Source organism: Podarcis vaucheri, assembly GCF_965113315.1.
Source record: "Podarcis vaucheri genome assembly, chromosome: 8".
NCBI lineage: Eukaryota > Metazoa > Chordata > Lepidosauria > Squamata > Lacertidae > Podarcis > Podarcis vaucheri.
The window spans coordinates 57,194,474-57,207,752 of NC_138766.1; the positions used below are offsets into that span (position 1 = coordinate 57,194,474).

Consider the following 13,279-nt stretch of genomic DNA (forward strand, 5'->3'; position numbering starts at 1 on the left):
TGACTGAAAGTGAATAGGGAGAATATTTCCAGCTCACATACATGGAGCTGCCTCATATCAAATTGCTGGTTTATTAGCTTCGTACACAGACCGACAGTGGCTTTTGAGTCCTTCCCACTTAAACATGGAGATGTCAGGGACTGAACCTGGGGCCTTCTCTATCACTGAGTCATAAAACCATAGAACTGTAGAGTCGAAAGGGACCCCCAAGGGTCATCTAGTCCAACCCCCTACAATGCAGGAATCTCAGCTAGAGCAAAGTCCTTTTCCTTATTCCTCAATGCTCCAATCTGTGGGTCTTGGGTTAATAGAACCAACAATAACAGATAGGCCAAGCAAAGTCAATAAGCTATTGGGAGTTGTCAGGGTTGCAAGTTGGAAGTCTTTGGTTGTGTTTATGTTTGGTTGCCCATATCAAAACTGCTGCCTGCCACATCTCCCTGTCTGTATAGTAGTCTAAGGAACCAGCGCTGCATCTGCAGCCCTGCCATTCACAGGTGGATGGCAGGACAACCAGGCCTGATGTTGTTGTGCGGCAACAGTGGGACCAGCTTTGGATCGAGTGGACCCTGCACTGGCTCTCATAACACCCTGTTTCAAGACTTTCTACTTGCGCCTGCCAGTGAGGAACTGGCCAGTGGGTCTGCCATCCATTGCCAGGAGGTCAGCTGAGCCAGGAGAGTTGGGCAGAAGTACTCCTCTGCCTAATCCACCCCCTGGACTTGTTGGGATGGTGGTGGTTGGATCACCATGTTAAGCTCTACACAACTAGGCTAGCAATTGGACACTCATTTATATTTCTGTTTGTGCTGGGACCTTTTTGGAGCAACAATGTCTTCACCTCTATGACATGTTTCCATGCATTCTTTAGCTCTGACTATTGACTCTATGACATGTTTCCATGCGTTCTTTAGCTCTGACTATTGGCTTGTTCCCTTTCCTCTGGAATCCCTGGTGCAACTCCTACTCCTGGTTTGTGGCTCCTGGCTGAACTTTGAGTGTTGTATATGGCTCTGTTATGGCATAAGCACATGCAACATGAGCCATAGTCTCCCTGGTAACCTGTGATTCAATGGAACTGCCAACACTTCATTTCAGATCTCCTTTCACCAAGGAGTAGTAACTAGTTACCTTTTCACAAGCTATTTTATGCCTTAACATCGCAGGTCCTATTACATGACCCATGGTGAAAGTAAAGCCAGAGAAAGCAGGGCACATAAATTAAATACCTGCTTTCATTTTAATTCTTTTTATATATGCTAAAAGCAATCAACAGGTGGCTCATCTTGCCAAACATTACGGCTGTACCATAGATCATTTAAATACGCCTCAAAATCATGAATCTTGCAGAATGGGATGGCTTGACATGTTGTTTTCAGTCTCCACTCTTCATCTGTACATTGTGGGTGCTTGCTTGATGAGAATGCTTGTTTGAACTGGATGAAATAAATGACCAAGATCCGAAGAACTGAGCAACTTCCTCTATATGCTGAAGAATGAACTATAGGCAACTCCCCATTTACACAGGAGTTACCTTCCAAGGCACCATGTGTTTAAGTGAAATTGCATATATTTCGAGCACCACTGAAAATATCTGCAAACACTCCATTCTGCCCCCGCCACTCCCCACCCTTGCCCTACTCCACCCCTTTTTCAGATGTTTTTGTCATTTTTTGGGGTCACTTCTGGATTTGGTATGATGCACATATGCATAGTCATACACATATTGAAGACACATAAATAGGGGGTTGCCTGTATTCGCTAAATAGTTTTAATTGGTTGTTGTTGTTGTTGTTGTTGTTGTTGTTGTTGTAGTAACTGACCCCGGGACTTCACGGTGAAGGGCAGGTAAGAATACTGACATTCCAGGATCCTATTCTCATTGTGGCCAACCAGCTTCCTATGGGAAGCTAGCAGGATATTTGTGCAACAGCAATCTCCCTACTTTGCTCCACAGCAATTAGTATGCAAAGGCACAGTGTTTAGTGCTGGTCTTTCATAGGTAGTAGTTCCCCATCAAATGAATGCAGAGGGCAGGGGAAAGGAGGCCCAAAGAAACTGAAGCTGGCGAAAAGACTAAGCAGGTTAAGGATGCAGACCAACGAATAAAGCATGTGTGGCTAAAGCACGTGTGAATTCTAGATTTTTTTCTCTTGATGTACTCACTCAGAATTAAGATTGAAATGCCATTCCAGTTGCCTTCTACATGTGGAATCATGGGGTACCATCTTATCCTTCACCCCAGGCAGCAAAATGTATTATACTGGGCGTGCTCTGTCTTCTTCCCACATATACTAACTTTTCTTAAGAAATGTATGTGGTGATCCAGAAATGAGATGTCTATATCAGTACTTTTGGATCAAATTCTCCACTGTATAGTCTCTATAACACAAACCCACAGAAAAAAATAGGTTTGTATTTATTCAGAAGGCAGGATATAGAGCTACAACTCAAGCAGTTCTTTTCTATAAAGATCATCAGTAAAGAACAGGAATATAAGTGAAAAGGGGAACCTAGCAAGAGACATTGCCTTAACATTTCTGAAATGTGAGCTCTCTTGCTCAGTGTGTGTGTGTGTGTGTGTGTGTGTTTATTCTCCGAAGTATCCTTCACTGAGTGATATTAAATGATTTCCTAAGTTGAGCCCTAACTGCTATTTTTTCCTATTACTCTTGAGTGAAACAGATTTAATAGCAAATTGGATAGAACCTACTATTTGCAAAATAAATCCAGAACATTAATTCTACATCAAGAGAATTCAACATTTCATTTCGTTTGTTTTGCATGTTCCACTGTAAGGGTCAAAAGGATCTAATGTAGACATGCTATATTTTCAAGTGCATTGTGAGGCAGGCAGAGAGGGAGAGAGACAGGATGCTCAATATCATTTATCAAAGAATGAAAAGAGCAGCAAACAGAGACCCATCCAGTGGAAGGTCACAGCCAATAACATTTCTGCAAATAGAAAGGGGCTGCAGAAGCATCAAATGCAAATTACTGTTTGCTGGAGAATTTTAATGGAGTTCTACGTCACATTATAAAATGTTTAATTGTAACCCCCTTTTTAATAACACCATCTGATTAAATGAAAAGATGCCCTGCTGATGGCAATTACAATCTGTCAAATAGCATATTTATTTACAGTTTAGTTTCTAAAGCTGCAAGATAAAAAGGGAACTCTCTTCAGCTTGTCAACGAACTATAATTATTGTGTATCCTTCTGTCAGTTTGCTACATAAAACTTTTGGTCCTAAAATGGATCTAATTATATCTACAGCAACAATTTTATAAATGTTTGGTTTCTCTTTTCCTTCAACCTCTATGGAATCTCTGTTAAGAGGCGAATCAAGCACCATATTGCATTAACATCAGGCATTTCTTAGATTATTTCATGATATTTTGCAGCAAGGTTTGGGAGAGAGAATCAGATGGGTGGGGTTTTTTCCAGTTTTCAAAAACTGAAGAGATTTTGCACCTACATATCCTTCCTAATATTGCTGCTTGAATGAAGTGAATATTATCTAGGCAGTATCATCCCATATTACCCAGTTGTACTCCTCCATTACTGAATGAGAAACTGTGAGTGTGTATATACCTGCACATGCGTGTATTTTTGAGGAGGCAACTTTGTTCATTACTTTTTGGTGGGTTTAATATGTGTGTGTGTGTGTGTGTGTGTGTGTGTGTGTAGACTTTCTATGGACTCCATGAGGAGGGACATCAGTATTTTCTTTTTTCATATAGTGTTATCTCAGCATAGAGAAATAGCTTCCGAATCAAGCCATCTGGGGTAGACAGTTAAACTGGGAATTATATATTATATATAGAAAGTGCCTATATATAAAGCACATTATATATAGAAAGTGCCTTTTGTATCATTTGGTGGTTTTGGTAGTATTTTTAGGGTGCAGTCCTATACACCCTTATCTGTAAACACACATATCTGGAGATACATTCCACTGAAATCAGTTGAGCTTCATTCAGAATAGATATGTATAGGGTTGTGGCATTGGGCAGAAATTAAGTCTAAGTATGGTCAATTGAATTCTCTCTCACATGTTATTCACATTATCCTTGTGCAACTCTTTTTTTGCTCCCTCTATCTACGGCTACCCTCTATCACTCTGTTAAAGTTTAGACTATAAGCTTTGTGTGTGCAACTCAGTAATGTTCTAGTTCTGGAAAAATACACAGATGGGTCACAGCAAGTTCTGCATGTGGGAAATTGCAGTCAAACATAACTATGTATGAGTACTAGTTAGTGTATGATGGGGTTGGGACAAAAAAGCTGGATACCTAGACTCGGCTAGGTCACATGCCCTCTTCTCTGATGAGGCAGGAAGCGAAGCCTTCTCTTCCTGTTCCTTCTCTCTCCCCACTAGGTCAATGACAAAGGAAGACGTATCTAAGCAAAATCCAAGCTTAGATCACTTGTTTGAAACTATCTTTATTTTCTACCCAAGCGTATTCTGCCTGTGTTCTCTTTGCTGCTGCTTGGATAAATGCATTAATCTGCCTTTGGAATGTTTTGTAAGTAAAGTTTTTAAAACTTACTTTACAGTGTGTGGTCCTGTTCATGCTAAGAGGGGTAGAAAGAGGGGAGTGCTGTTTGCAAGACTAAATGAGATAAAAGTGTCTAACAAACTATATTGCTAATGTTATACTTCTGCTTGACTTTAAACTCTGCTACTGGGTGCTTTCCCCTGCTGCAGAGTTCAGCCTGTGTTTAGCCCTGTGTTTTGAATCCAGGCACACAGCTGATTATTTTGTTATTTACCCCACACATTTGGGTCACAGGGATTCTGTTTTCTCTCACACTGTAAGCCCTGGTTTTCAGCATGACACAGCAATCAAATGTAATCAGCCAACACCAGGTGAAGGTATAAAGCACTCAGAGTTCAGCTCACACTTATGTGACACACAGATTCGCTTCACATGAAGTGGTGGAAGATGAGAGAGAGAGAGAGAGAGAGAGAGAGAGAGAGACAGAGAGAGAGAGAGAGAGAGATGGTCAGAAGTTTTTGATGTGTTAAAGGTAAAGTGGTACTGAGAAGGGAGAAAGTTAAAAATCCTTCTGAGTACATGCAAGCTGAGATCCACAAGTAACTTGAGCTTAGCTCAAACTATAAAAAATGCTGCTGTCATTACAGACAGCTGGCTTTTCTTACATAAGGTTCACTACCACCAGTTACAAAAAAATAAACATGTTACATGATACAGAAAAATGAAGTAGAGGTGTTCCATTTCCTCCAGTGTTTTGTAAGATGCTTTCTTTAGTCCTCTCATGAAAATAAAAAATAGGCTTCAGCTATTGGTGCAGAAATGTTATATAACAGTTTGCAGCCTTTATTGCAGCCAATATGATGGAACGCTAATGCTGTGATATTGAGTTTTTGTATGAAGAAACTGAATCCCTATAATATTTATTTTATTTTAAATAAATGATTTTGTTATTCTGAATCTGGTAACTTTATCTGACTTTGGTGTTCTATAGATTTTTTAAAAATCAAATAACATTCTGACATATTGAAAATTTTATATAAAATAAATTAATGCAAACATTTAAGAATATTTCAGAAATGGAAACAACAATGGTCCTCTTTGAAAGTGGTATTATTCAATATGTCATTCTTTCCTGTAAGCAGTAAATTGGAAATGCTACAGTGAAAGCATTTGAATGTATTGATATGCTGCATTTGCTACAAACTCATAGAAACATTTCTACTTTAGTTTCATGTGTCCTCTGTTCTACCTATTGATGTAATCATTGTCAAAACACTTGTTCAGTAGCCTTTAGAATGCAAAGGGAGCTTTGAATATATGCTAAGCTAGATAATAAACCCGCATTATCCCAGCTTTTGTTGCTAGTACAAAAAAGAGCATTTCAGAAATAAATCCATCACTTTTACTGCCTTTTACTGTCTTTTTTCACTTTAAACTTCACAATTTAAAAATTTAAACCACTCAGATAAAGTGAAATCCATCTTATCTTTTCCTTCTTTAGTTTCCAAAATATGTCATAATGTTGAAAGAATATGTGCTCTATTTTAACTGCCATGCAGATAATAGACCTTTAAAAGAACATAGATGTTCTTTGGTACAAAAAAAAAATTAACCTTGGTTTCTTACTTTACAATAAAAAAACCCCCAAACCAACCTTTTCCAAAACAACCATTGTCAGTGAATGAGGTCTTATCTCAATACAATCTAGTAAGTGCTATATTGAATTGATTTGGACTGATGAGCTCCCAAGAACGAGCTCAGACTGCTAAAGAAAAAGGAAAGGTGTGATGGATGATGGATTTGGGACCTAGGCGGGGAAAATGAGGTTTAGTTTTAGGCAGTATAAAAGAATTTTAAGATATAGAAGGAGCACTTGCTGAAGAGGTCAGCTAGGTCATTGGGGACTGCAAAGAAAAAGTGTGGAAGAAAAAAGTTCCACCGCAAGTTTGGCCAGGATACAAGAAAGAGTAGTGACAGAATTGGGGCTATAATAGTTATTACGACTCAGTAGTTGGCAGCTAATTGCCTACTTCATCTCTGGATTCCCCCACCCCGCATAATTAATCACATGATGTGGGGCACACAAACCACTTGAATGGCAATGCCCATCAACTTTTTTTTGGGGGGTGCTCAATTATTTTATTGGGAGGGCCAAGGAACCTTGGCCCCTAGGAGTTGGCTCCATACAGTTTTGTGTGTTATAATTGGAAAGGAAGTTGCTTGTGTGAGTCACTGATGATTCTGCCTGTACCCTTTCCCGTAATATCTGTCACTAGTTCCAGGGGGCTAGTCCCTATCTCCACTGCTTGATTCCTGCCTGGATGACATTCTCGTTGATGTCCACTGGCCGAGACTGAGGTTTTAGCCTTCTGAGAAGTGTTAAGGAAGGGCTCTGATGAACACAGAGAAAGAATGAATTAAACAAAGATTTTGCTGTTCTACATTTTATTTATTGTGCACCGCCTAGAGATTGACTTAATATGAATGATTTGATCCATTTCCTAAAATAAATAAATACCCTGTGATGAAATAACGATGACAACACATAATTCAAGGGAAAACAAACTATTTGAGTCTTGTTAAATCATTTTTCTCCCCTTGAGTTTTGAGTTTCTCTCTGCCCGGCCTACTTTAAGATCTCAAAAGAAGGTTGGCTACTTGCATCCCTTGGCCTCGCTCTCCTTTACCTTGCTCCAGTTGCTCAGTGCAATGATCTATAAGCTCTCAAAGTTCTATTGTTCCCATTTCTTTGCAAGAATCAGATATGAAGCTTCAATACTTAAGGGAATATTCAGCTTCCAAACTCTAACTTCAGTACAGAAGAGGTCATATCCATGAAGCACTGCTGGAGCACTTTGTTGCAGTGTCAGATGCTTACGCTTACCTTCTCTGGGTACTTTTACTTTTTTATTGTTAAGACCCTCCATATAATTCAGATCGCTTTCCTTTATGTAAAGCTGGGGTAGTTTATTTTATCTGTAAGTTGAAACTGAAGCAAATTTGAAGTAGTTCCCAAAATTACTAAAAATAACCTTTCACCCAGTAGAATAGAAGGACTATGGTCAAGCTCTGACCTCAAAAGAGAACAGAAAATTCAATGGACTGTCTAGTCCTCAACTATTTTCCAACACTGGAATGAACAACACAACACGTGTGATAATAAGAAGCAAGAAAAAGCAGGGCCAGCTGTGGATTTCTTGCCACGGGTACAATTGTGATCTACGGTTTTCTACTGTAGATAACTACTTTGGACCATATCCAGTCAAACTGAAAGAACTCTACTTGTGTCTCAATGTAGGTTTAAATCTAAGCAGGTGATGTAACCAAAAATTTTACAAGCCTGGTTTGGAAACTATAAATATTTCCAGCTCACAATGCTTAGCTTAATTATAAATCAAATACATTTACCTTCAAAGGTTCCACTATGAAGCCTAAACCAGGGTTTTCCCTCCCTCTCTCCCTTGTGTTACAGGTACCAGGAAGCCTAAGGAATAGCCCTCTACCATATACCCAGTATATTTGAGGGAAGGAGTGGGAGGCCTGATATTTGGGCCTGATTCTGCTCATCAGGAGAGCAACACACCCTAAATGTTTCTAGACTCAGGAAGAGAAACAAATATTTTCTGATTCGAGTCTAATTCTTAACTGAATCAAGAAGAGTTCACCAGCCACTAGCTCAAACCACTGCATATCAGACATAATCTATTAAGAAAGCTACATATGCAAACCACAAAACAGTACTAGATGCTTAAATCAAATTACAGAAGGATATAAGGGCACTTGAAACATGCTTTGAAAAATATGTAGATAAAAGTCTTACCACCGACAGTGAATTTGAAAGCAGTGTTCCATCTTGGCCAAGCATATTGGAGACTGTGATTTCAGGTAGGTCCATGTTTTGTGGATGGAATGGAAGCAGGCCATTATGGTTGATCGGGTGACACAGTGAAGGATAACCAGATTCTGTGTCATTCAAATGTACCAGTGAATGGTCAGGTAATGAAGGTGGAGTGATGGGAGGTATGTTAAAATCTTCACTTTCTAGACTTGGACCAGGAAAAGACTGTGGAAAGATGAAAAGCAGAGTTTCAGTTAAAATGTCATGAACCCTAAGCCTTAAGATAGGGTTATCCTTAAGATAGGCAGCAGATAAATAAAAACACCGCAAACTTTAAACAAAATGCCCACATTCCCTTTCCAAATCCTATAGAGTATTAAGCAGTCATTTCTGCATTGGAAAAGAGACCATTTTAAACACACTTACACTGTAATAAAGCAATTGCACTACTGTGTGTAGAATAAAAATTGCCTCAAATGCATAAAACCTTTGATATTTTCACAGCTTCCATTAGATAGAAAACCCCCTCCCCAGCAGCTGAATTCAAGGGCCCCATTACAATTTTCTCAGAGTCTTGATCAGGTTGAATACCTTTTCATGGGAACTTTGGAAGTGGAATGCAATTTATGAAATTAACTTTGGATCAAAAAGACCTCATAAGATTCCCTGCCACTCAAGAACAAAAATAATAGGGGGGGGGGGAGAAATATTGTGCTTCAATGTTACTCTAAGGTGTACAAGAGAAGAATACATTCATTCTGCTATACTAGAAGAACCAAATTAACCTAGAAACAGAATGTAAGTCTGTTTCTGATACAGTTACATGGGTAGCTACAAGTAGATTCAGCTCTATGCACAGTTGTGGATGCAAATGTTAACCTTACACACATATACAACTTGGTCACCCAGGGCCTACAATCTGTGAACCGCCCTGATATATTATGATGAAGGGTGGCATATCAAACAAACAAACAAACAAACAAACAAACAAACAAACAGTTTTGGGAGTGAATGTGAATGGTGTTGACAGTACTGCCTATTGTCCACCCAACAAATTAATGGTGCTGGCAGCTCCTACCATCTGTTTGGAGCAGTAGCTCTCATGACTTTCAGTCCAACAACAGAAACTGGATGCAGCCTGGATCCATGTACAAAGTACTGCTTCCATGCCTGCATTATCCAGCTGGATCAAGTTGTATATTTGTAACCACATTCCAAATTACAATTATTATTATTTTTACATACAAATTAACATAAAGTCATCCACCTAAACGATAATTTGATTGCATAAGGTTTTTTTTTTTTCTTTTCTTCCTGCTGGCTGGTGGTGTTAATTAGGCAGATGGTAAATATCCAACAGAAGCAGAGTAATAATTTTCTAAATAACAGTGAACCAACTGAATTATGCTGGATGTCAGCAAGACAAAGGAAAACTTGTTTCTTTTCTTCTTCAAGTGTTCAGAATTATGCTGTGTTTGTTTTCATCAGCACAAAGTCTTGTAAGTGTATTCTTATAACTGAACTATTTTGTGAAAGGGGCTTGTGCATGAGAGAGTTGGGTAAGACAGTAGCCTTTGAAACTGTTGTAGCAGCATTAGAACACCTGAAATTATTCTCCCTTCAGGTGCATGTTTACTGAAGCACTGTTTAAAGCAGGCTTCCTCAACCTCGGCCCTCCAGGTGTTTTTGGCCTACAACTCCCATGATCCCTAGCTAGCAGGACCAGTGGCCAGGGATGATGGGAATTGTAGTCTCAAAACATCTGGGGGGCCGAGGTTGAGGAAGCCTGGTTTAAAGCCACAGCAACGTGGCTTACAATGCTCAATTCCTGAATGACTAGAAGAACATATACAGGTATAATTTGCTTTCTCCTTTAATTCTCCTATAATTATATCTCCTTTGAATCTCTTGCTTCCAATCTGCCTACTTTGTTTCTATTCTGGCCATATTGTGGCCAAGGGGAAACTGCAACGGGCAATGCACTCTGATACCCCACAGAGGGTTGTTGTTATAATTGCTCTCCTTTACTAGCTTAGAAGGAAATATGACTTAGATCAGGGGTTAGCAAGCTTTTTCACCAGGGGGCCAGTCCACTGTCCCTCAGACCTTGGGCGGGGGGCAGACTATATTTTGGAGGGGGGGAAATGAACGAATTTCTGTGCCACACAAATAATAATAATAATAATAATAATTTATTATTTGTACCCCGTCCATCTGGCTGGGTTTCCCCAGCCACTCTGGGCGGCTTCCATAGAAACCAAAAATACACTAAAATATCACAGATTAAAAACTTCCCTGAACAGGGCTGCCTTAAGATGTCTTCTGAATGCCAGGTAGTTATTTATCGCTTTGACATCTGATGGGAGGGCGTTCCACAGGGCGGGCGCCACTACCGAGAAGGCCCTCTGCCTGGTTCCCTGTAGCTTTGCTTCTCGCAATGAGGGAACCGCCAGAAGGCCCTCGGCTCTGGACCTCAGCGTCTGGGCAGAACGATGGGGGTGGAGACGCTCCTTCAGGTATACTGGACCGAGGCCGTTTAGGGCTTTAAAGGTCAACACCAGCACTTTGAATTGTGCTTGGAAACATACTGGGAGCCAATGTAGGTCTTTCAAGACCGGTGTTATGTGGTCTCGGCGGCCGCCCCCAGTCACCAGTCTAGCTGCCACATTCTGGATTAGTTGTAGTCTCTGGGTCACCTTCAAAGGTAGCCCCATGTAGAGCACATTGAAGTAGTCCAAGTGGGAGATAACTAGAGCATGCACCACTCTGGCGAGACAATCCGCGGGCAGGTAGGGTCTCAGCCTGCGTACCAGGTGGAGTTGGTAGACAGCTGCCCTGGATACAGAATTGACCTGCGCCTCCATGGACAGCTGTGAGTCCAAAATGACTCCCAGGCTGCGCACCTGGTCTTTCAGGGGCACAGTTACCCAGAGATGCATTTTAAGTAAAAGGGCACATTCTACTCATGTAAATACATGCTGATTCCTGGACCGTCCGTGGGCTGGATTTAGAGGGCGATTTGGCAGGATCCGGCCTCTGGGCCTTAGTTTACCTATGCATGACTTAGATGCTCTGACGGGGGGGGGCACCACTGAGCTATTCTCCAGAAATTTGTAAGCAATACTGTCAAAGTTGCAATGGGAGAAGGAAAATACATGTGTGCCAAGTTCTGGGAATACATGTATTCCAATCAAAAAAGAAGAAACTAGGATATCCATGAAAGACTGAGAATGCCTTGGGAAAGTCCAAGATCCCCACATTCTGGAAAAGAGAATTGGTCTTCTGTGGGTCAACAGGAGAAGCCCATCAATCCCACCTATAAGGTATAAGGTATGGCTTCAGTATAAAGTATGGCTGCCAGGTTTGACTCAGATACTTGCTAGTAAGTTTGGAGGTGAATTATCAGGATATTCTACTGAAAATCTGTTATACATGCCTTGGATGACTGAGTGGCTTGGAGATTCTAACCCAAACAACCCTTTGCCAAACATATAATCAGTTTGCTTCTTACTGAAAAAACAGCAGGGAAGCACAAGGAATTCTTAGCAACTTGCACTGTATATCAAGGTGAAAGAGCAAAAAGACAACCTTAACATTGTGTCTTTTTTAGAGCTGCCTTATGGCAACATAGAACAAACTAAACCACAAGTTTTAATGCTCTCAGCAAGCTACCTGGGACTATCTCACCTTCACCTTGCTACATGTCACACAGGGCTGGATCCTGAGAATGAGACTCATTATTGGAATGTAGAAAATGAGGGGTATAACCTATTCAGAAGGAATAGACCAAACAGGAAGGGAGGAGAAGCAGCATTATATGTAAAGAATATGTACACCTGTGAGAATATCCATGATTTGAGGAATGGAGGGCAGGTTAAGAGCATCTGCGTAATACTTAAAGGAGAGTGAAATGATGGTGACTTCACTGTGGGAGTCTCACACGCTCACTTATTACATGAAACTCAATCTATGTTTTGCTGGAGATAGTTTAGACATAGTGGAACTGTGTTATAAATATTTCTCTTGCAACGTAAATGTACACTATGTGGAAACTAACAAATTAGATAATTTCTATTCAGATCCTGAAGCTGAGGCTCCAATACTTTGGCCACCTCATGAGAAGAGAAGACTCCCTGGAAAAGACCCTGATGTTGGGAAAGATGGAGGGCACAAGGAGAAGGGGACGACAGAAGACGAGATGGTTGGACAGTGTTCTCAAAGCTACCAGCATGAGTTTGACCAAACTGCGGGAGGCAGTGGAAGACAGAAGTGCCTGGCATGCTCTGGTCCATGGGGTCACGAAAAGTTGGACACGACTGAATGACTAAACAACAACAATAAATGTACAAATGCATATATCGCAGATGAGACAGTGAAATGCAGCATGAGTTTGACCAAACTGCGGGAGTCAGTGGAAGACAGGAGTGCCTGGCGTGCTCTGGTCCATGGGGTCACGAAGAGTCGGACGCGACTAAATGACTAAGCAACAACAACAACATTTTTCCAACTGTGTCAATGAACTTATGAAAGCCAGAACCCTACATCCCACCACTAATTCTAAATACAACTGAGATATATCAATGTATCTGCCTACAATATCAGGTCTTGGGACAGAACAGTATGCTATATCCTATAGGATCCAGTCATTTACATTTTAACAAATTATCAGGTTCCGGTATGTACTGAAGGTCAGCAATGTGAGTGAATTGCCTGACACAATACCAGCTAAGTGAGTCTAAACTATTGTCTCTTAAATGGACTGTAAAATATGCCCAGTAACACTTCATGGCAAAGCACAGAGCATGACTTAATAAGTGAAGCTAATATATAATAATTATAATGACATCCTGACTATCATCAAAGTATTTGAAAATGAAAAGATAGCAATTAAGTATAAATATATGCCACCTTTCTCCTTTGGGTTACATGGAAATGGCT

At 40.5% G+C, this 13,279-nt stretch overlaps 1 protein-coding gene across 2 annotated transcripts in view; it reads right to left on the reverse strand.

Moving 5' to 3' along the window:
- The window catches only part of TOX (thymocyte selection associated high mobility group box), a 211,063-nt gene that overhangs the window by 61,353 nt on the left and 136,431 nt on the right, over nt 1-13,279 (reverse strand). For both annotated transcript variants that reach the window (XM_082233849.1, XM_082233850.1), the window contains exon 3: nt 8,324-8,566. In XM_082233849.1, coding sequence (XP_082089975.1) covers nt 8,324-8,566 — 243 coding nt within the window. The remainder of the gene's footprint in view (nt 1-8,323; nt 8,567-13,279) is intronic.